This window comes from Chenopodium album, chromosome 23, assembly GCF_948465745.1.
Source record: "Chenopodium album chromosome 23, dcCheAlbu1.1, whole genome shotgun sequence".
In the NCBI taxonomy this organism is placed as follows: Eukaryota; Viridiplantae; Streptophyta; class Magnoliopsida; order Caryophyllales; family Amaranthaceae; genus Chenopodium; species Chenopodium album.
In genome coordinates this window covers 28,568,947-28,588,958 of record NC_137856.1, presented here as the reverse complement: position 1 = coordinate 28,588,958, position 20,012 = coordinate 28,568,947, and the positions used below count along the sequence as shown (strand labels likewise).

Sequence of the window (20,012 nt, the reverse complement as noted above, 5' to 3'; positions counted from 1 at the left end):
CTACTCGTTTATTTATATTAATGAATTATTGATTTATTCACAATTGTTAATTTAATTCTTAAGTTTGTTAATAATTAAGATTTAAATCTTAGGTTTATAATTTGGATTTAATTATTATGCTATTTTTTGAGATTTTCAAATGTCAAAATACAAAGCTCGTTTATTAGAGAAGCTCGTATATTACTAAAATCATGCATGAAACACTCGTTTAATAAATGAGCTGTTCACGAACCGATCGCAAACACATAGTGTACTAAATGGGCCGAGCTTAAACAGATTTTTAAGCTCGCTTGAAAGCTCGGGATCGTGCTCGAACTCGCCTAAGTTAATTGAACTTGAACATGAACAAGGTAGTACTCAGCTCGGCTTGGCTCATTTACACCCCTAATCGGGGTGCTTATTGGGGTCGCTTTGTCCATGAAAAAACGTTTTAACACTTTTTTAGTGTAGTTCGATTGATGGACAAAAATACCATTATTTAAGTGCTCAATTTTCAATCTAAGACAAAATTTAGTTTGTCCAAGGTCTTTTATCTCAAATTCTTTCATCAAGTGTTTTGACAGTTCTTTCAAGTTCATTTGAAGTTCCAATGATATTCAAGTCATCGACATAAACTGCAATAATTGCAAATCCTGATTGTGATCTCTTAATGAAAACACAAGGACTGATTTGAATGTTCTTGAACCCTTCTTTCATAAGGTATTCACTAAGACGATTATACCACATCCTTCCAGACTGTTTCATTCCATAAAGTGACCATTTTAATTTTATGGAAAGTAAATGTCTAGGCTTGTGGTTTTCTGGTAATTTTAGTCCATCAGGGATTTTCATATAAATGTCTGTATCAAGTGACCCATACAAATATGCAATCACTACATCCATCAATCTCATCTTTAGTCCTTTTGAGACTGTCAAGCTTACCAGAAATCTTAATGTAGTTGCATCAACTACGGGAGAATATGTCTCCTCATAATCAATCCCTGGAATTTGAGAAAAACCTTGGGCTATAAGTCTTGCCTTGTATCTAACAATTTCATTTTTCTCATTTTGTTTTCTCACAAATACCCATTTAATTTGTATCCAACTGGCTTTACACCTTCTGGTATAAGGGTTATTTTGCCAAATACTTCTCGTTTTTTGAGTGAATTTAACTTTGTCTGCATTGCCTCTTTCCATTTTGGCCAATCATGCCTGCAATGACATTCTTCCACTATTCTTTGTTCACTATCATTTTCATCAGATGTCATTTCAATTGCAATGGAATATGCAAATATTTCATTTACGATAACATCATTTCTATTCCAATAATTCCTGGTAGAAACAAAATTTATTGAAGTTTCATTGTTATCGATGTTATGGTCATCTTGTTCACTCCCTTTCGGATTATCATCTTTTTCTTTATTCTCATCTGTATTTTGTCTTTCTTGATCTTTTGTAAGGGGAATATTGTTGATCTCATTGGGTCTTTTTAGTTTTCTTGGTTTAGAGTCTTTTGAACCAAGTGGTCTTCCACGCTTTTGGCGTGCTAGAGATTCATTTTCAGTGATCTTATTACCAGATGGAGCATTTTCAGCTGGTATATGTGATTTTGTCACTTTCTTTGCATCTATAAATGCATCAGGCAGTTGATTCGCAATGTTTTGTAAATGAACAATTTTCTAAACTTCTTGTTCACACATATTTGTTCGTGGATCAAACAATGACAATTGTGTTGCATTCCAAATGATTATTTATTTCTTTCTTTTGTGAGTCCACTTTCTCTTCCCCTAAGGCTGGGATTATTGTTTCATTGAAATGACAGTTAGCAAATCTAGCCGTAAATAAATCACCGATCATTGGTTCAAGATATTTAATTATGGAGGTTGATTCAAACCCAACATAAATTCCCAACCTTCTTTGTGGATTCATCTTTGTTCGTTGAGGTGGAGCAATAGGAACATACAGCGCACAACCAAAGATTTTTAGATGTGAGACATTAGGTTCTCGACCAAAAACTAATTGTAGTGGTGAGAACTTATGATAAGCAGTTGGTCTCAATCTAATTAATTAGAGTTGCCGCATGTATTATGGCGTGACTCCAAGTAGATGAAGGAATAATGGCTTTGCAATCAATTGTAGTCTCTTAATTAATGACTCAGTTAAGCCATTTGTGTATGAACATGAGCTACTGGATGTTCTAGAACATGCAATACCAATCGACATACAATAATCATTAAAAGTTTGTGATGTAAATTCCCCAGCATTGTCAAGCCTTATTCTTTTTATTGTATGGTCTGGAAATTGTACCCTTAATTAATTTAATGATTTGAGCAAGTAGTTTTGCAAAAGCAACATTTCTACTTGACAAGAGACTTACATGTGACCATCAAGAAGCATCCATTAATACCATAAAATATCGAAATGGTCCACATGCAGGATTAATTAGCCCACAAAAGTCTCCTTGAATCCTCTCTAAAGATGTTGGGGATTCAGTATGTAGCAATTTTGTTCATAGTTTGGCCTTATTATTAATTTGCTAAGTGAACATGCAGAGCATGTTAATTCATCTGATCGAGGGGTTTTGACATTCCTAATTGAATGTCCTACTGAATTTGCTATAATCTTGTGCATCATTCCTGTTCATTCCTGTACCAGGATGACCCAAACGATCATGCCAAGATATCAAATTCATTTCAAATGGTCGTATATCTGTATGATATAACCGTGAAGAATATGCTGGCAATTTCTCATACATATGTTTCTTGCCATGTTTTTCCGCCGTGAGGCATAGATATTCCTTTTAATCTATTATCATTGTTTCTAAGTGAAAACCATTCCGACGCGTCATTAATGGTTAATTTCGTCAGTAGATCTGCCACGGTTATTGTATTTTTTACGTCCACCTCTATGAGCGACATTTGTCTCGGGTAGATTTGAGCTTTCTACAGCATTTGTTTCATTGAATACTTGAGACCCATTTGGTCTTAGGTTGTGATTTTTCAGCAGAAGATCATTATTCTTTTCAGCAACTGATAATTATCATTAAGCCAATTAAGCAAGTGATAATTAGAGTAATCAGATTATAATCATAATAATAAGCCATTTAAAACATACTTTGCTTCTCCCCCTTAGGTTGTTATTATGATTTACATAAAATTAAGCTAAAATAAAGCATGATAATTACGTTAGTTAAACAACAACAATGATAATAACAACAACAAAGATAATATTAACAATAAATACTACTACTATTACTACCTCACCGACAACAATAATAACGACAATAATAATAATAATAATAATAATAATAATGACATACATTAATGATAAGATAAAGGGAACATTTATTATAACAAAATGCACATGTAATTCTACCTAGAAGACAAAAAAAAAACTTGAAGTACTACGGAGGTTACATGCATTAATTCCCTTTGTCGAAAAACCGAGCGCTACTTATGTAAGATGAAAATCATCATTGCTATAATAAAACTACTAGGGCCATAATTAAAACTAAGTATAACTTTTGATTTCCTCAAATCTTCTTCAAAGGTGAAGGGGTGTGGTGGTTGTCCGTTGTTGACGGGGAACATGGTGCGTGGCTGGAGTGAATGGAGGAAGAAGAGGAAATAATTTTGGTAAAAGTAAGAAGGGGATAAGGATTGTATGGTGAAAAAAGGGGGTGTAATCCGCTTTTATAGGGGGTGAATTATCCATTTCAGTTTTACACAACATTAAAAATATCACACAATATTCTAGTAGACTGGTAAAATAATTCTAATCAAACTATTAATATTTACAAATGTAAATAAGTATCACGCTGGGATGCAAGCCGTAGTAGTCCGAGAACCCTAATCTATTTATGAGGTCAAGAGTTCGAAAACTGAAAGCAACATAAAAAGTGTGTAATCTAAAATTAAATAAATATAAATAAGAAGGTAATTCTACTTCTCTTATTACCTTCTTCTGAATTACTACTTGTATATATTACTCTTGGTAATATTGTTGTGTGTATTATACAAGTGAACTTGCATGGCTATTAGTAAGAATTACTATTACATTGTCGGCTATAAACTTAGAGGGTGGCAATAAGGTTGGCTACTACATTAAATGCAATGAAGAAATTAGGGTGTGGACATTCACACCATAATTGATGACTAAATAGGGCTTGTTTGGCATTGTTTTCAGTTTCCAGTTTTTTTGAAAACAAAAAACCAAAAACAGGAAACAAGAAAAAGGTGTTTCCACTTTTCTGTTGTCAGTTTTTATAATTATCATGGTTTTAATAAGTTTGACTAATTTTTGATTCATTATGTGACATATATCATATGATTTTGAAAAACAAAAAACCAAAAAACAGAAAACCACAATGATGCCAAACGAACCCTTAATTAACTCGTGTTTTCTCATTTTAAAAAACTTGTATTTTCTCGACAAAAATAAGGTGAAGTGACTAGAAACGTTACTCGTATATATTTGGATGACCGCTAGTGCTCCTCTGAATTGTAGGCAATTTCTGTGACTTGGCAAACTCGGCATGCCAACCTCTTCATTCGCATTCCATACCTCAGGTATTGTATTTTTGTAATCTTATTATTATGAGAATTTCATCTTTTTGTTTTTATTTTCATGTTTTTTATTTCATTATTTTACTTCTGAATCAAACTTTGTTTATTAATGAAGAACAAATTCATCACAAATGGCCCAAAATAAAATAAAATTATGGACTGTGAATTTTTAACCCAGATTTTCATATTTTGGGTATTATTAACCCAAACCATCTAATGGTTTGTTGGAATAAGGAACATGACTGTAATTGAGTGGTTATTGCATTCTTCAATTTCATTTGATTAGATTATAGCTTAATTTTATAAAATTTGATCGAAATTATGTAATTGTATTTGATGATTAATTCAGTTTTTGAGAACAAGCATTTTATTCTGATATTAGGGTTCTAATCTTAAAATGTATGGCAATGCGGAAAATTTCATTAATTGGTTGTGTTTAATCAAAATTCTTTAATTGGTTGGTCATACTGCTTTAATTAAACTTATAAGAAAGGTATTAGAAGTTGTTCTTCATGAATCATGATTCACCTTTCGATTTGGGGTTGGGAGTGGTCGAGTGGAAGGTCGAAATTTGGCGTGCGAAAGAAAATGCTTGGAATTATAATAAATAATGCTTGCTAAATTGGAATATTAGATGTTCATTTAAACAATTACAAAGCAATGAGTGGTGGGGTTTGATTAATAAAGCATCATCATCTCTTAATGATGATTATCATTAAACTGGCTATTGTTTTATGTGGCGCAGGTTGCTTTGTACGCGAGTTTTCTATTTGAGAGTACTACTATATGAACACAAGTGGATAAAAATACTAGATATTGCGACATCAGCATGGTCCTGCTGCTGCTATTTCAGACTGTATATGGTATGTAGTTTATAACTTAACGAGATGATGCAGTGTCTTTGGAAGAGAAGTGTGGCTACTGCTTTTGTTTCAAGATGTAGGGGCTTTAGTAGTGGAGTTACTGGAAAAGGTAGCTCATCGTATTCTGTCATGAGTTTTGGGGATGGCAGTCAGGGAGCTCTGGGCTTGCCGTCTTCCTTGATTGGTGTCGGAGCTGATGCTTATGAACCAACTGTAGTACCTGGGCTCCCAGCTGATGTTGTGAGTGTGAGCGCTGGGCATTATCACTCTCTTGCTGTGACAGCTAAAGGGGAGTTGTGGGCTTGGGGTAGAAATGATGAGGGTCAGCTCGGTAGAGGTCTTCTTGAACCCAGGTTAATCACTCCTCTTCCTTTATACATATAATAGTTTTTAAATGTATCCTAGTCCAAGTAGGAGTATCACCATTCATTTATATTAATGTTGAGCAAAATTTAACATTGCTATTTTGAATGAATTTTGTGAGGCAATTTACCCCTTGTTGGATGGCTCTGTCATACTCGTTTCATTATGCCTTTTCTACTCAAGTTCATTTAGATGTAAAGTTTATTTGTGTTTTTTTTTTTTTGTGGTTAGTGAAGTATTAAATATTTGTGAAAGTAGGGTGGTGGATGAGAGAAATACTAAGCAAATGTTGCAATTATAATTTAACAGATGTATAAGGAAAGTGTTGTGATTATTACGAAATGGAGGGAGTATTAGTTGTTTTAGTTTATAAAACTACCAAAAAGCTAAAAACTCTCTAAGCTCCTAACCAAACACCCCACTAGAGCTTTTTGACATGGTCAAATAGCTCTTTTTTTGCTCCTAAAAGCTCCTAACCAAATACCCCATAGAGCTTTTTGAAATGGTCAAATAGCTCTTTTTTTTGCTCCAAAAAGCTCCTAACCAAACACCCCTTAAGTCTTCCATTCTTTGAAGTCTTCTTACAACTTCTTAAAAAGCTCTTTTTACTCCAAAAAGCTCCTAACCAAACACCCCTTATGAAGTCTTTTAAAGAATGGAAGACTTAAAAGTTATTACGTCAGTGTCATACCTAGTCTACTTAAGGTAGACAATAGGTTCTTGACTTTAGGGTAGTAGCCTTTAGGAGTGATTACGATGTGAGTCGAGCTCGCTAAAACCTAAGCTCAACTCGAGCTCGAAAATTCGCGAGCTCCAAAAAACTAGCTTGAACTCGACTCGATTAGCTATTAGTTAAGCTCGACCCGAGCTCGAACTGGCTCCATTGAAGCTCGAACTTGACTCGTTTGGCTATTAGTTAAGCTTGACGCTGGATTTTGGAGATTTATGCTAGCCCGAGCTTTGAGAGGGGAGAGAGAAAGAGAAAAAGATAGAGATAGTATAGAGAGTGGCGGCTAAGAGGGTAGTAAAAGAGGTATGAGGTTTTTGTGTTTAGGGTTTTATTTTTTATTATTCAATTTTTACTACTTTGAATCTTGATCGTTGAAATGTTGGGATGAAAAGAGATCAATGGTTATAATATTATGGTGACCAAGTAGCTCGCGGGTTGTCTTGTCTTATAAGCAGCTCTAGTAGCCTTTAATATGCTAGTTGTTGTGCATCTTTAAAGATTGAAGAGAAGAATGTGGGAGGTTAGGCATTATATAAGTGTCGTGAATGTTGAAGGGAAAAGATGTAGAAAAAGCGAGTTAGCAAGAAGAAAAGCAGTGAGTGCATCTCAGAGTTGGAGTAAGCACAAATTTGTTGTTTGTAAGGGAGGACGTGACGGAGTGACAAATACAATATTAGTGTGAGGGTGTACTTAGGGTCAGGATAAGTACCATTGTTGAGGGTACTAGTGTAGACTTTGTGAGGAGGGGGGTTTTCATGTGAAATTCTTGTGTGTGTTTTGTCATTCCATTTTTTATTATTCTTCCTGATATTGTGTTTATATGTTGCTGTGTTAACTATCTTAGCACTTAATTCTCTAGACTATCAACATTGGGTTTCCTATAATTACGTTGTGACCTGAAGTTTGCTTGATTTGATCATTTCTGAAGTTTATGAGTATGTCTTGTATGTCCCCTTAGCCAAAATTATCAGATGAATTGGTTGATAGACTGGCGCTATGGTGTATTTGAACATTTGCTTTTCTTGATCTAGACAATGCTCAAAAGGTCAAATCACATTTAAGCTGTAGCTCATAGTTTGGAAGGCTGGCATGATTTGGTGAAGAGGTTTTGAAGATTGAAACAAAGTGATGTCAATCTCCACGGGCATATATAATGATTAGGAATATGTGAGAATCCGTATGTTGCCAATGGTTTTTTGCCATCAATGAAAAGAGCTGCAGAAAGAAAGGGAAGTGAAGTCATTGGTGGTTTGAGCACCTATGTATTCCCTCTAATTACAACTATTTTATGGCTACTCTAGTGCTTGTAAGTGTTTTTTTTCTTATCTGGCACTAGAATTTTAACATATTATGGACACTGCTTTTAAAATTAAAAAAGACCTAGGTCCTCATATTAGTCATATATGTCCTAATTAATCACTAGGTTGAATGCAGGGACTTTTTGAGTCAACTCAAGGGTAATAAGTATAAAAAGGCTGAGGCTGGCTACATCTTTGAATGAGAAAATATTGCTGATAGCATGTAAGTCAAGTTTTCATTGCTTAGAGGTGTGTAGAGTCTATTGGTAGAGAGCTACTTTCTGACCCTACGCCTTATATCTGGATTCATAGAGAGCTACACGAAAGGGTGTTCATGAAAATTTGATATTGATCCCAAGCTCTTGTTTGGAACTAATAGAGGATATTTGATTAGCTGTTTAAGTATTAATGTTTAGTGTATATTATGATCCAAAAATTATTATCATTGATAAACCCCAAAGGTTTTGGAATTCTCCTACCTAGCGCATAGTGCTTTCTTTCCGTGAATGGAAGTGTAATATGCTTATTAGATAACCTCGGTCACAAGTCACAACTTTAAAAGTCTTCATTGACTATGCCTGGGTGAGCCGTGAGCCTAGCTACTGCAGAAGTAAAACATAGATAAAGAAGGATGTAAAAGACACCAATGTAACTTGATGTCCTGAACCAAAGCCAGATGTGGAAAATATTCATAGCTTCACGGCCCTCCACCTATTAGTCCAGACCAACCAGTGTGGTCTGTAAGTATCAGCTAAACATCAAACCTGGTGTCGGTGACTCGGTTCACAAAATTTGAGAAACAGATAGGCTGTGCATTGCCTAGTTTGCCTGTATTGGCTTGTTTGGACTAATGTGACATCTGACGTAGCAGCCCTGTGGCCCCTGTGTGAGATTGATGCTAACAAACTACTTAATTTTAAAAGACCTGCACATAACTTGTGCATTAATTTCACAAATCTCTGAATCTTGCCTTTTTCATAGTTTCTAACATTCTATCATAGTAATATTGTTACTTATTTATGTAGCAGATGTTCATGGAACGAACCAAAGCTGGTGAAAGAATTAGACAATGTGAAAGTTCAATCCGCATTTGCATCTGGTGTAGTATCTGCTGCCATTGGTGATGATGGCTCTATATGGACATGGGGAAGATCCAAGCGTGGGCAGCTTGGGCATGGGAAAGGAATAACAGAGTCTCTTGTGCCATCCAAAGTCAAGGCACTCACTGGAGAACATATAACCAAGGTGGTCACTATCTAATGCCTCTTAAGGTAGAATTGTAGTCTATATACTGCTGGTTCTTGTTAGTTTTTTTTTTTTTTTTTTTTTTTCCTTTTAAAAATTATTTTACTAAGTTTTTCATTCCACTAGGTGATCCCTGTATCTGCTGCATTTATCTATTTTTTGGTCAATTTGTACCACATTCAACTTCCAGGGGACTTAACCTGATTTTGGCATACGACATACCCTTGTAGGTGTCACTTGGTTGGGGACATGTGCTTGCACAAACAGTTGATGGAAAGTTGTTTGCCTGGGGTTATTCAGCAGATGGAAGACTGGGAAGATTGGGAGAGACAGTCAAAGCCTCGCCCTTAGATTCAAGTGCAGAATTACCTGGAAGGCATGAGATGACCTCCTCTGAAGCCCTAGATGTTGCTGAGAAACTTGTCATGGAAAGCATGGAGAAGGAAAAGGACATGCCAATTGTGTGGGAACCACATTTAATAGAAGAACTACATTCCATTCAAGTGACTGATATATCCTGTGGCCTTGATCACTCCTTACTCATCTGCCGTAAGCCATTTATACAAATGTCATTTCTTTTCTTTTGATGGTTGCTTCTTTGGAATTTTCCTAAGTTGATATAAAATTCCAACAGGTGATAACACCATGCTAAGCGGTGGCAGTAACATCTATGGTCAGTTAGGCAGAGAAAATCAAGGCCTAGGGTTTTTTCCAGTTGACATCAGCTTCCGTCCACTGTCAGTCGCATGTGGGCTAGGACATTCCCTTGCAATCTGTGAAATGCCTGCATCAGAGGATGGCAATGATTTCAGGAAAGCTGTATATTCCTGGGGATGGAATGGGAGTTCTCAGCTTGGAAGGCCAGGCCATGAGAGCAAACCATTAGCAGTGGAAAGTTTGGCCGAGGAGATTCCTGCAGCTGTTTCTTGTGGCCGTGTGCATTCACTTGCTGTCACTGGTAATGGGCAGTTGTGGGTTTGGGGTTGTGGTAAAAATGGGAGGCTTGGCTTAGGCAGCTCATTTGATGAATCGGAACCAGCCTTAGTTGATATTGAGCAGTACAAAGTTGTTCAAGCTGTAGCAGGGTTTGATCATACTCTGCTCTTGGTTGCTGAATCATGAGCTAATTTGCAGGTTTTGGCATTTTGCTTTTTTATTTCAGGAACTATTCAGAGGCTTGAATCAATTTGCTTCTTGGAGAAATTACTTGGTTACCAATAGCAAGATCAACCTTCCCTTCTCCTGACAGTCTTCCTAAGCTGAGCCACACTTTCTTAACTGATACTGTCCCCTTGTCCTGCTTATATGGAGCCAATCGATACATCATCTTCTTCTCTAAGCATAAATCTTGAAGGTTTAATCTTGGATATATATTTTATAGAAGGAGAATTTGCACTTAAATGATATAGTGACTAGAAGGATGAAAATAGCCTAAAACATTCTCCTACAAAGGTTTCTGATGCAAGGTTAAAGTTAATACTTGATTTTTATTACTTTTATTATTATTATTATTATTTTTTCATTTAAAGTATTTCTTTTCATTGTCAATGAGAACAAACACTTCTATAAATTACCTTTTGATTTCCTGTATTAATGCGCAAACTAGTATCATATCTGATATCTCCCATACCCGCCTAAATGAGTATAAACCTCAATCCGCACCCTCTCTATTCTATCGATTACCTACCTATACCCGGCTATTATTTGCCTATTGGAATAATTATTTCTTCATTTCTTATGTTGTTGTGTAAGTATTAAGTAAGATCAATGGAAATGCAGGATGTAAACAAATGTTACTTATAATAAACACAAGTATTCATCATTATTATTTATTTATTTTGACAAAAGAGTATTCATCATTATTACTTTCTATAGAGTATAGATTCAATTAATAGAAATTTCGTATTGTATGTTTATTTTAAAAAAAAACTAAGGAGTAATAAACTAGTTAGTCCTCTTCTCATCACCTTATCAATCTATTAACCTATACTAAAAGCAAATACTTCATTACCTTGTAAAAAATTTCCCGCCTTTTTCACTTTATTTTGTTTTTTGCAAAATCTTTAAGTAAATTATTTATACCGTATGATATTTTTTTTTCCAGTTTGACAAATATTTCTGAATATCTTTTATATACTTTATATTTTGTGATATTATTGTCAAAAATATTTAAGAACCGTTCATTACACGAGATTTTAACTTAGTTTTTACTAAACTGAAATTAATTTTATTGAACTAAAATTATTTTTGATGAATTATAATTTTTTTACTGATTAAAGTTATCGTAACTGATTCTCAAATTTATTTCTACTAACCTTAAATTAATTTTGTTGAATTAAAAGTATTTTTACTATATACGGAGTAGAATTATTTGTATTGATCTAAAATAATTTTTGCCGATTAAAGTTATTTTTTACTGACTAGAATTTATTTCTACTGAAATTAATTTTGTTAAATTAGTTATTTTTAACTACACCAAATTACTTAATTAAAATAATTTTTACTGTCTAAACAGCCATAGGCTATTCATATGGGCAATTTCCTACTGTATTCCCGACAAGATTTTGTGAAACATTACTGAGTACTCAGTATTTAAGTATTCTTATTTCCTAATTGGAATATTCATGGTATAATTATAATATAAAGGGAAAACTTAATTCCTTCAAAAAAAAAAAAAAAAAAAAAAAAAAGAGGGAAAACTTATTAATCAAGAGATACACTTAATCATATAATCAACTCTTACATTAGCGTAAAAAAAAAAAAAAAAAAAATCTGTTGCTGCCTTAATTACGAAGGAAACAAAAAATTTGGGAATTTGGATTTAAATTTTCCTTTTTCATAGATTTGCAGTTTATCCCCACTTTTTAGACAAAGAAGAAAACCAGAAAAAAGGGGATAACATAAAAATGGGAATTTTCTCGAATAAGATTTCAAAGGAAGTCCTGAAGCCCGGAGATCACATCTATTCTTGGAGAAACGCCTATCTTTACTCTCATCATGGTATTTTTCTTCTATCCCCTCTTTTTCTGGATTTATTTTAAATAATTTGTATTTTACTTTTGTAATTTTGTGGGTTTTTTCTTCCTTTTTTTGTACCCTTTTCTAATTAAAGCAAAATGTAGCCGAAATTATTGAAAACCCATTTCAATCAATTTTAGTTATTTAATGGGTAGAAGTTAAAATGTTGTTTGGGATTTTACATGTTAATGGGAATTGGGTTTTAATTGTTTGTTTCTAATTTTGGCTTTTTCTGGAACTTTCTAATTTTAGACTTTGTTATTTTTAGTTCTATGATAATGAAATCTAGTACTTTTGAAGCAGTTTTGAGGTTTTGACAAAGGGTATTTATTATTTTTATCTGTATTATGAATTTGCTGTTTTATTAGCTTTTGATCTTGTAACTAAACAATAAAAACAAGTACTTATTGGGGGCATTTTGATAATTGGAAATAATCACACATTATTGCTGATTAGTTTCAGCTTATTTGCTGGATTGATATGAATCATATGATGCACGAAGTATGTGATTTCGTGGGTTTCATTCATTTAGTTATGGATCATTTTGTATATTATAGTTGACCAGTATGTTGGACTTCTATTTGGCCTGACTACCTGAGAATAAGAACCCTATGATACTCATGCGACTATACACGAATCAGCGTGATTGAGATTATGTTCTGTCATTATCTTCAGTATGAATGTAGCTGTAAATTTAGTCTGCCATTTGCTCTTATCAGAATTAGTGTTTGTGTTGTGCAGTAACTAAACAAAATCAATTAGAACAGTTATGGTGCGATTTTCACTTTGTTTCTAGATGTATACATGGTTTTGTTGTGCTCTTCACCTCGAATAATTGCATGCAGTTTAAATTTTAGATATCACTGCCTGTCATACATCATCTCTCCATGATTTGGTTTATGTTTGTTCAAAACTACATGATGTTCATTCTGGCAATCTGGTATGGAGATACGTTTTATCCATTTATGAGGATATAGCCATGTAGTGCTGGTTCAGGGTTGACATAATGGAAAGTCAGGGAATATATGTCCAAAAAAAAAAAAAAAAAATTATAGGGAAAATGGTCGTGGTATGAAAGTATCAATTTTCAACTTATTTCTTCTAATACCTAAGGTAGAGGATATGTTGTTACATCTTACATCATTCTTTTTTTGTTATTGTTTCCTATATTTGAATGCTTGTTGCCCTGTTCTATGAGAAATATTGACATTAAAGGGTGGCACAAGGAGTAGTGACAAAGTGAATAGACAATTTTGTTTCAGAATAGATCATTGCTTTTGTCACTTTCAGTCATGCTTGTAGTAGGTTCATAATGGCTTCCCTATTTTTTTCTTTTTATGACTTGCGGTAAACCCCTAAATCCAATTCTGTGTTCAATTATGTTATACTGCTTTGTAATGCAAACACAAGTCTTGCTCAAAATATTTTTAGATGTATAATGCTATCTTGGTGGTTAACATGCTGTTTTCATGATATAGTATTTCTTGATGGAAATGATATATATATTTGGGAGCAATCTATATCTTAATCGTTACAAAACTAGTCTGCATTTAAGTAGTTGTGGGTCAAGTTTGTTAGATTGAAAGTTGTAATTTTTTTCATCGAAGAGTTTATTGGTAACTTTCAATTCATGGGATAAGTTTGATTGGGATAGATTGGATGTGTAAGGTTGCTTATGCGATGCTTTTAAACCCAGGGCATAATACCATTGGTTCCCTAAATACTTTTTGTTGCCATCATTTCTTGGATTTTCGATTGAAAAATTGTCCAACTTTCTTCAACTTATATTTAAAAGCTGTTTTCCATCACTAATTCACTATTTAGAAGTTATATCTTGAAGAAAACTTTAAACGCTTATGTGTATCCTTATTCCTTTAACTCTTAGTGCTTTTGTCATGGTTGCTTTAGATAGTCTGACTGCTCATAACTCTTAACAAGTCTTAAAGTTTGGAGTAAACGTTGTACATCAAGACTTGGTAGGATTTTGTTAAGAACTGACATAAGATTCTAATGACTTTCTTTTGAACAACCTAACTGGCGCTGACCTCGTGCTAGCCTCCACAGCCTAGCCTGTCCTCCACCAACCCGAGGCACCGCCTTTTGGGCGGCTTTCAGCTTACCAATGGCAGCAAATAAGAAGTAAATTAATGATTATAGTATTAAGATGAGAATTACAGGTTTACAGCAAATTGAATGATAATTCCACTTTCGAGAGGTGGATTCTCTTCTAAGTATGAGCTTTCGAGAGGCTCACTCTCTCCCAATAACAAATAACTCAATATTCAACATCCCTTATTTCTTCCTAATGAGGCCTATTTATAGAAACTCCCTTTTAACAAATATCTAGCTTTTTCCCCAAGTTACTACTAATAGACTATGACTAACATGCCCTTCTCTTAATATTGATTCCTTGTAGATTTTTGACAAAAGTAGAAGTTCTGATAATTAGCCTCATCATTTGGCCATTGTGATTTAGGCCCATTGATGGTGTGGATGAGGATCCAAACCACCCCCCCCCCCCCCCCCCCCCCCCCCCCCCCCCTTTTTTTTTTTTTTATTTATTTTAACGAATTCTTGGATGAGACTTTTTGAAATCAATAATGTTTTTGGAGAACTTGCAAGTGCTTACCTGGCTTTGGTGTAATCCGTTACAGGCATATATGCTGGTGAGGGAAAAGTTATCCACTTTACAAGAGGACCAGGCCAGGAAATAGGCACAGGAACTTTTCTAGACAATATTGTCTTCAGCTCATCAGCTTCCTCTGATCGCACAAAAAGTCCATGCCCTGTATGTGGTGACCAATCAAACCTCAGCGGGGTCATTTCATCCTGCCTTGACTGTTTCCTCTGGGATGGCGAGCTTTATCTCTTTGAATACAAGGTAACACCTGCTTTCTTCCTTGCTAAGGCACGTGGTGGAACCTGCACGTTGGCCCCCTCAGACCCACCAGAAGATGTTCTATCCCGTGCTTCTTTTCTCCTAGAGAATGGTTTTGGTGGTTACAATATCTTCAGGAACAACTGCGAGGACTTTGCCATATATTGCAAGACAGGTTTGCTTGTGGTAACAGACATTAGTGTGGGTCGAAGTGGACAAGCCACGGCTTTTGTAGCTGCTGTGAGTGCAGTTGTCTCTTCCCCACTAAGATTCTTAACCACTAGCTGTAGTGGGTTGGCAGCCGTGGGATGTGGTATGTACTGTGTTAGCAGGCTGGTGGCTGACATTGGAGTGAGGCGTGATGTGATGAAGGTTGCTGTTGAGAGGCTTGTTAGCCGCTGTGACTTAGTCCAGTCTGCTGAGACTGGAACTGCTAAACTAGAGCTTGTTAACAGCTGTGATGTAGATCTGCCAGCTGAGACTGAAACTGCTACACTAAGGCTTGATAGCAGCTGTGGTTTAGACCTGCCAGGTGAATCTGCTACTGCTAAACAAGACTAGTATTTGGCTGTTTTGGTCACGACCAGCTTATTGATAGCTGTCTCAATTGAGACCAACTCCTCAGGTTATTATTTGTGTTCTTGTGTGGAATTATCTTATTTATCGAGAAAATTCTCTGATTTGTTGGAAATGTAATATCTGATGTCAATCCTTGTTGGAGGTTGGCTATTTAAACTTTGGAGCAATCAAATTGGTGTAAATACTGAACCTGTACAACAAAGACTTTCTCTGCCCAAGTTGTTTTTGAATGTCATTTGTTTTCAATTTAAACCTTAACTGCATCGCATAAGATATTTTATTTACTAATGAGGATTTAGCTTAGTGATAGAAATTGATGGCTCGAGTATGACAACTCCATACAGCTAAATAATGAACCATATGGAATGCTTGTTAGTTGATTAAATAAATTTAGTGTCTATCCATCCACTTCCATTCAAAATTGAAATTGTATTAATGGGATATTTGGCAATGGCATTAATGGTTTAACATGATAATTAGACAGAACAATCAGCCATATAGTTAAGGCAAGTAGAGTTTTGGCAGTCGCGTTATTGCCTTGGGGTAGCGTTTAATTTTGCTGAACAAGCCCTAAGAAGTAAGAACAGAACATATTAGAAGTCATGATAAGAAAATTAAGCAACGTGGTTCAACCTTTGCAAATGAAAATTTTCCATTCATTGACATATGACATCGATGATACTTCTTCAAATGCCATTTTTAGTGTACCAAAAAAATAAACAAAAAAATTTAACATAACTACGAAGCTTTGCTAAAGCAGCTGCAAAACTAAGCAGACTGGGGAAAATTTTTCTCACAGGAAGGGGAATTTAGTTACAATTAACTTCAGAATACAAGGCCATGTTCTCGCGCTGCATCAGCAAGGGCTTTAACACGTCCATGGTAAGGGTAACCACCTCGGTCAAAGGCCACCTTAGTTATTCCTTTCTCCAAACAATTTTTGGCAATTATTTCACCTACCTTCTGTGCCACTTCCTGTTATCAAATCACACAATAATCAGCATGACATTCCAGAAAAATTGTACTCAAACAAATGTGTTTATACAAAGATGAGCAAATAGCCAGATACACATTCCATGTAGGATCGTCTACAGTCTCAAAGAAGATATTGTTTTTCCAAAGAGACCCTTTTTTTTTTATTACAATGAACCAAAATTAGAAATGTGGCCCTGTTGTTATTTACAAACGGCCTCCGTATTAATGTTCTGTCAATCTATGAAAACCTATTGTTACAGTGGAAAGTCCAGATTCCTGCCTCAACTAATTGTAACCTTAAACAAACTGTCATGATCAAATTCTAGATAATGGATTTAACCAGCTTAGAAAATTCAACATATTTCATCGTGTTTCAAAAGGATAAGAAATGCAAGCGAGGATACAGAAGATGACCATCTATAAAATCCTGTGCAAAAAAGATATAAAGCAATGGTCTCTAAGACAATATACTTACAATCGTGGGACCTGATGAATAGTCAATGCTCTCTGAGATAAGTTTCTGCATTGTAGAAGCTGAAGCAAGAGTGTGCATTTTAGTATCATCAATTACTTGCACATAAAGATGCTTGTTGGAGCGGAAAACACAGAGTCTTGGCCTTTCTGGTGTCCCTTCTACCTGAGGAACCTCAAATATTAGTGTTGGAATACTTGGAATACAGTGTGATGTCAACTCCCAAGACTATAGCGTTGGATTCTAAGATACAGAGGAATTAACAACAACCCCCCCAACCCCCCCAACCCCCCCCCCCCCCCACCCCCCACCCCCCACCCCCCCAAAGCAACATTTTAAACAAGTATTAGGATAGAGGATAAGATTTTTAAAGAGAGAGAGCTCAAGGGGTAATAAGGGAAATTGAACATTTGCTGGCAGTACACAAGAGTTTAGTTTCTTAAAAAAACCTTAACCTTTAACAATTCAAGAATGCACAAGGAGCTACTCCAAGTCCATCCCACATTTATGATGAATTCAAGCTCATCAATTTAACTACTCTTAGCACTTAAAAGGTGATCAACAAATTGTGTTCTATAAGCTGACATTTTTATACTATTTGATGCTCTATTTACTCTCTTGTTATCTTCAGAATATATATCAAGCATGTTGAGCTGACATAAAAATCCCTTCTTTATATCACAAATTCTAGGTATCAAATAATTTTGTATGTATAGAAGTTTCCTAAAGTTGACTGACCTATTCCCTCCTTTTTTTCATACTACACTTCCCCGATTGTAGAGCCATGGAAGGTAACTATTTGCTCTACAATAACATTCTAACAGCTACATATAATGACACTGTCATGATGCAATAATCCAGACAATTTTGACTGATGCATCAAGTGTCCGACTTTCCCCCACAAGAAAATATAATTCTAACCAAACAAAGGTGCAGATAGTTCATCAAGTGCATCAACATTGCTCTTATAAAGTACTTTTAGTGATCATAGAATTATATTATCTTGCATACAGCCTGTCTTGTGAACCCTGCAGTTGGAGAAAGCAGAGCTAATCTTGCACCAAATTAACAGTCCATATACACCAAAACCTAGGCCTCTGACAGAAATGCTGGATTACCAACAATGAGGAACACAAGATGCAGATAGAACTCTAGAATAACAAGACGGACCAAATTTTATGTCCATACTTATTACTCCGTATTTGTTTAACACCATCTAGTAAACCTGTCACACATAAATTCTCGGCAAAATGACACAGCAATACAGCTGCATTGACTTCCAACCATATTCCAAATAAACAATTCCACACCAAAAACAACAATGCTTTTAGATTGCATAATAAGCAACCAAGCTCACTATTCACAACACTTATCCTAACAAACTCTCCCTTACATTATCTTATAAGTCCCAATTCTTTTTCCACTCCAAAGATCATGAACAACTATTTTTAGGGTCATATACATATTCATCAAGACTCCAAATCCACTAAATTCAACTTCCAATTGATAAAGTATCATATTTTGCTCCATTCTCTCAATAAACCTAACCATACATCAACCATACAAGTCCCACATTCTTCGTAACAATGTAGACACTCAATTGGTGGCACGAAAACGGGTATGGTAACGCAATTCACTACCTACATTCATAAACACACTACTAATTCACCTGTTTTGTACACCAATTCATGGAATTTAATCAAATTACCAGGACCCTAAATTTCAACATCCAACACAATAATTTACACAATTCACTTCAATTTCCCAACCAATGTCCACCACATACCAAACTATAACTTCCAAAATTACAATTCAAAACAAAAGAATTCTCAAAATAACAAAATACCCAACAAAAATTAAAGCAAAATGGTCAAACCCCAGAAACCAAACAAACCCAGAAACAAAAAAATTGCTTCAAATTCAACAAGAGAAAAGAGGTAAAATCAAGATTACCTTCTTCCTAATACGAACATGGCGGGCAGTGCGGTCTTCGCGGCGAGTGTGAGCCTTAGCTTGAATGACTGGGAGAGTTTGAGGTCGGAAATTGACGAAGTTAGGCGGCTGAAAGAGTTGTTGTTGTGAAGAAGAAGAAGCTAAAGTGGTATTGAAGAATGAAAGTGATGCTGAGGCAGAGGCAGCCATGCCTGAATATTTTGTGAGCTTGTGTCTTGTTTATCTTCTTCATTGCCGTTCCCCCGCCTTTTTATCGATTGAGCACCTTATCCTTTATTTTTTCTTGTTTTTTCTTTTTCGGGTTTTACTGTTTCAGTAGGTTGGTGACGCTGATTATTTTATGCAATTAAATTGTTTGTAAAATTGATTTACGGGGTTAATTGACGTGATGGTAAATAGTAACTTTGTATCGTGATTTGATAAACAAAGAATTTTTTTTTTTTTTTTTTTTTCTTTTTTCTTTTTTCTTTTTTGAGTTTTACGGTATGTTTTAGTAGGTTGGCGACGCTGATTATTTTATGTGATCGAGAGTATAAATGGTTTATTGAAAATTTTTGATTTAAGGAAATAATTAACATATTGACAAAATCTCACACGCCTTCTATTTTCTTTATTGTTTCTTCTATGTTGGAGAATCATTTCATTTTTCCCTTTTCATCTTCACTTCAACTATTTTTGCAATCAATCTATTGATCGATTTACGTCAAAATTGATTGTGAATAATAATTTTCCTCATTTTCTTTTTTTTGTAGTAAATGAAATTGTTGGCATAATAAAGATAAATCACCCTTATGAAATTGATTATTTTTTTTTTTTTTTTTTTTTTTTTTTTTTTTTTTTTTTTTTTTGGCAATCAACTTATTTTCTAATAGTGCAATAGCAGTTCAAAACATTCAATTTGCCTAAGCTATGTCGGATCCTTCTAATTAATTTGACTTCACCCATCTATATGTGGTAATGAGAGTGCAAGTTGTTTTTTTTATCAGACCGAAGAAACTAATACAGTCTCTGACTCAAGAAATTTAAAAAATCGATCTTTAGCCTAGTTCTTCTGTCCAAAACCCTTTAAAAATTGATCTTGAACCGCATTGGCT

At 34.9% G+C, this 20,012-nt stretch overlaps 3 protein-coding genes across 3 annotated transcripts; 2 read left to right on the top strand and 1 right to left on the bottom strand.

The window, feature by feature from the left end:
• The first annotated feature begins 4,450 nt into the window (after positions 1–4,450).
• Positions 4,451–10,721, top strand: LOC145607920 (ultraviolet-B receptor UVR8-like). The gene is made up of 5 exons (XM_081663515.1): positions 4,451–4,547; positions 5,290–5,760; positions 8,827–9,043; positions 9,274–9,592; positions 9,678–10,721. The coding sequence occupies exons 2-5, from the start codon at positions 5,432–5,434 to the stop codon at positions 10,163–10,165; spliced, it is 1,353 nt and encodes a 450-aa protein (XP_081519641.1). The 5' UTR covers positions 4,451–4,547; positions 5,290–5,431; the 3' UTR covers positions 10,166–10,721.
• A 1,089-nt stretch (positions 10,722–11,810) lies between these two features.
• Positions 11,811–15,777, top strand: LOC145608099 (protein LEAD-SENSITIVE 1-like). The gene is made up of 2 exons (XM_081663702.1): positions 11,811–12,043; positions 14,716–15,777. The coding sequence occupies exons 1-2, from the start codon at positions 11,950–11,952 to the stop codon at positions 15,498–15,500; spliced, it is 879 nt and encodes a 292-aa protein (XP_081519828.1). The 5' UTR covers positions 11,811–11,949; the 3' UTR covers positions 15,501–15,777.
• Positions 15,778–16,126: 349 nt separating this feature from the next.
• On the bottom strand, positions 16,127–19,152 carry LOC145608417 (large ribosomal subunit protein uL18c-like). Its single transcript, XM_081664031.1, has 3 exons — positions 18,919–19,152; positions 16,969–17,130; positions 16,127–16,493 (listed from the first exon to the last, which is right to left on the bottom strand). The coding sequence occupies exons 1-3, from the start codon at positions 19,105–19,107 to the stop codon at positions 16,344–16,346; spliced, it is 501 nt and encodes a 166-aa protein (XP_081520157.1). The 5' UTR covers positions 19,108–19,152; the 3' UTR covers positions 16,127–16,343.
• Between the last annotated feature and the right edge of the window lie 860 nt (positions 19,153–20,012).

Coding starts and splice junctions, on each gene's coding strand:
- LOC145607920 (XM_081663515.1), top strand. CDS start 5,432: ATGATGCAGTGTCTTTGGAAGAGAAGTGTGGCTACTGCTTTTGTTTCA. Junction 9,044..9,273: donor CTGGAGAACATATAACCAAG/GTGGTCACTATC, acceptor ATACCCTTGTAG/GTGTCACTTGGTTGGGGACA. Junction 9,593..9,677: donor TCACTCCTTACTCATCTGCC/GTAAGCCATTTA, acceptor AAATTCCAACAG/GTGATAACACCATGCTAAGC.
- LOC145608099 (XM_081663702.1), top strand. CDS start 11,950: ATGGGAATTTTCTCGAATAAGATTTCAAAGGAAGTCCTGAAGCCCGGA. Junction 12,044..14,715: donor CTATCTTTACTCTCATCATG/GTATTTTTCTTC, acceptor AATCCGTTACAG/GCATATATGCTGGTGAGGGA.
- LOC145608417 (XM_081664031.1), bottom strand. CDS start 19,107: ATGGCTGCCTCTGCCTCAGCATCACTTTCATTCTTCAATACCACTTTA. Junction 17,131..18,918: donor ATGTTCGTATTAGGAAGAAG/GTAATCTTGATT, acceptor GAGGTTCCTCAG/GTAGAAGGGACACCAGAAAG. Junction 16,494..16,968: donor ATTCATCAGGTCCCACGATT/GTAAGTATATTG, acceptor ATTTGATAACAG/GAAGTGGCACAGAAGGTAGG.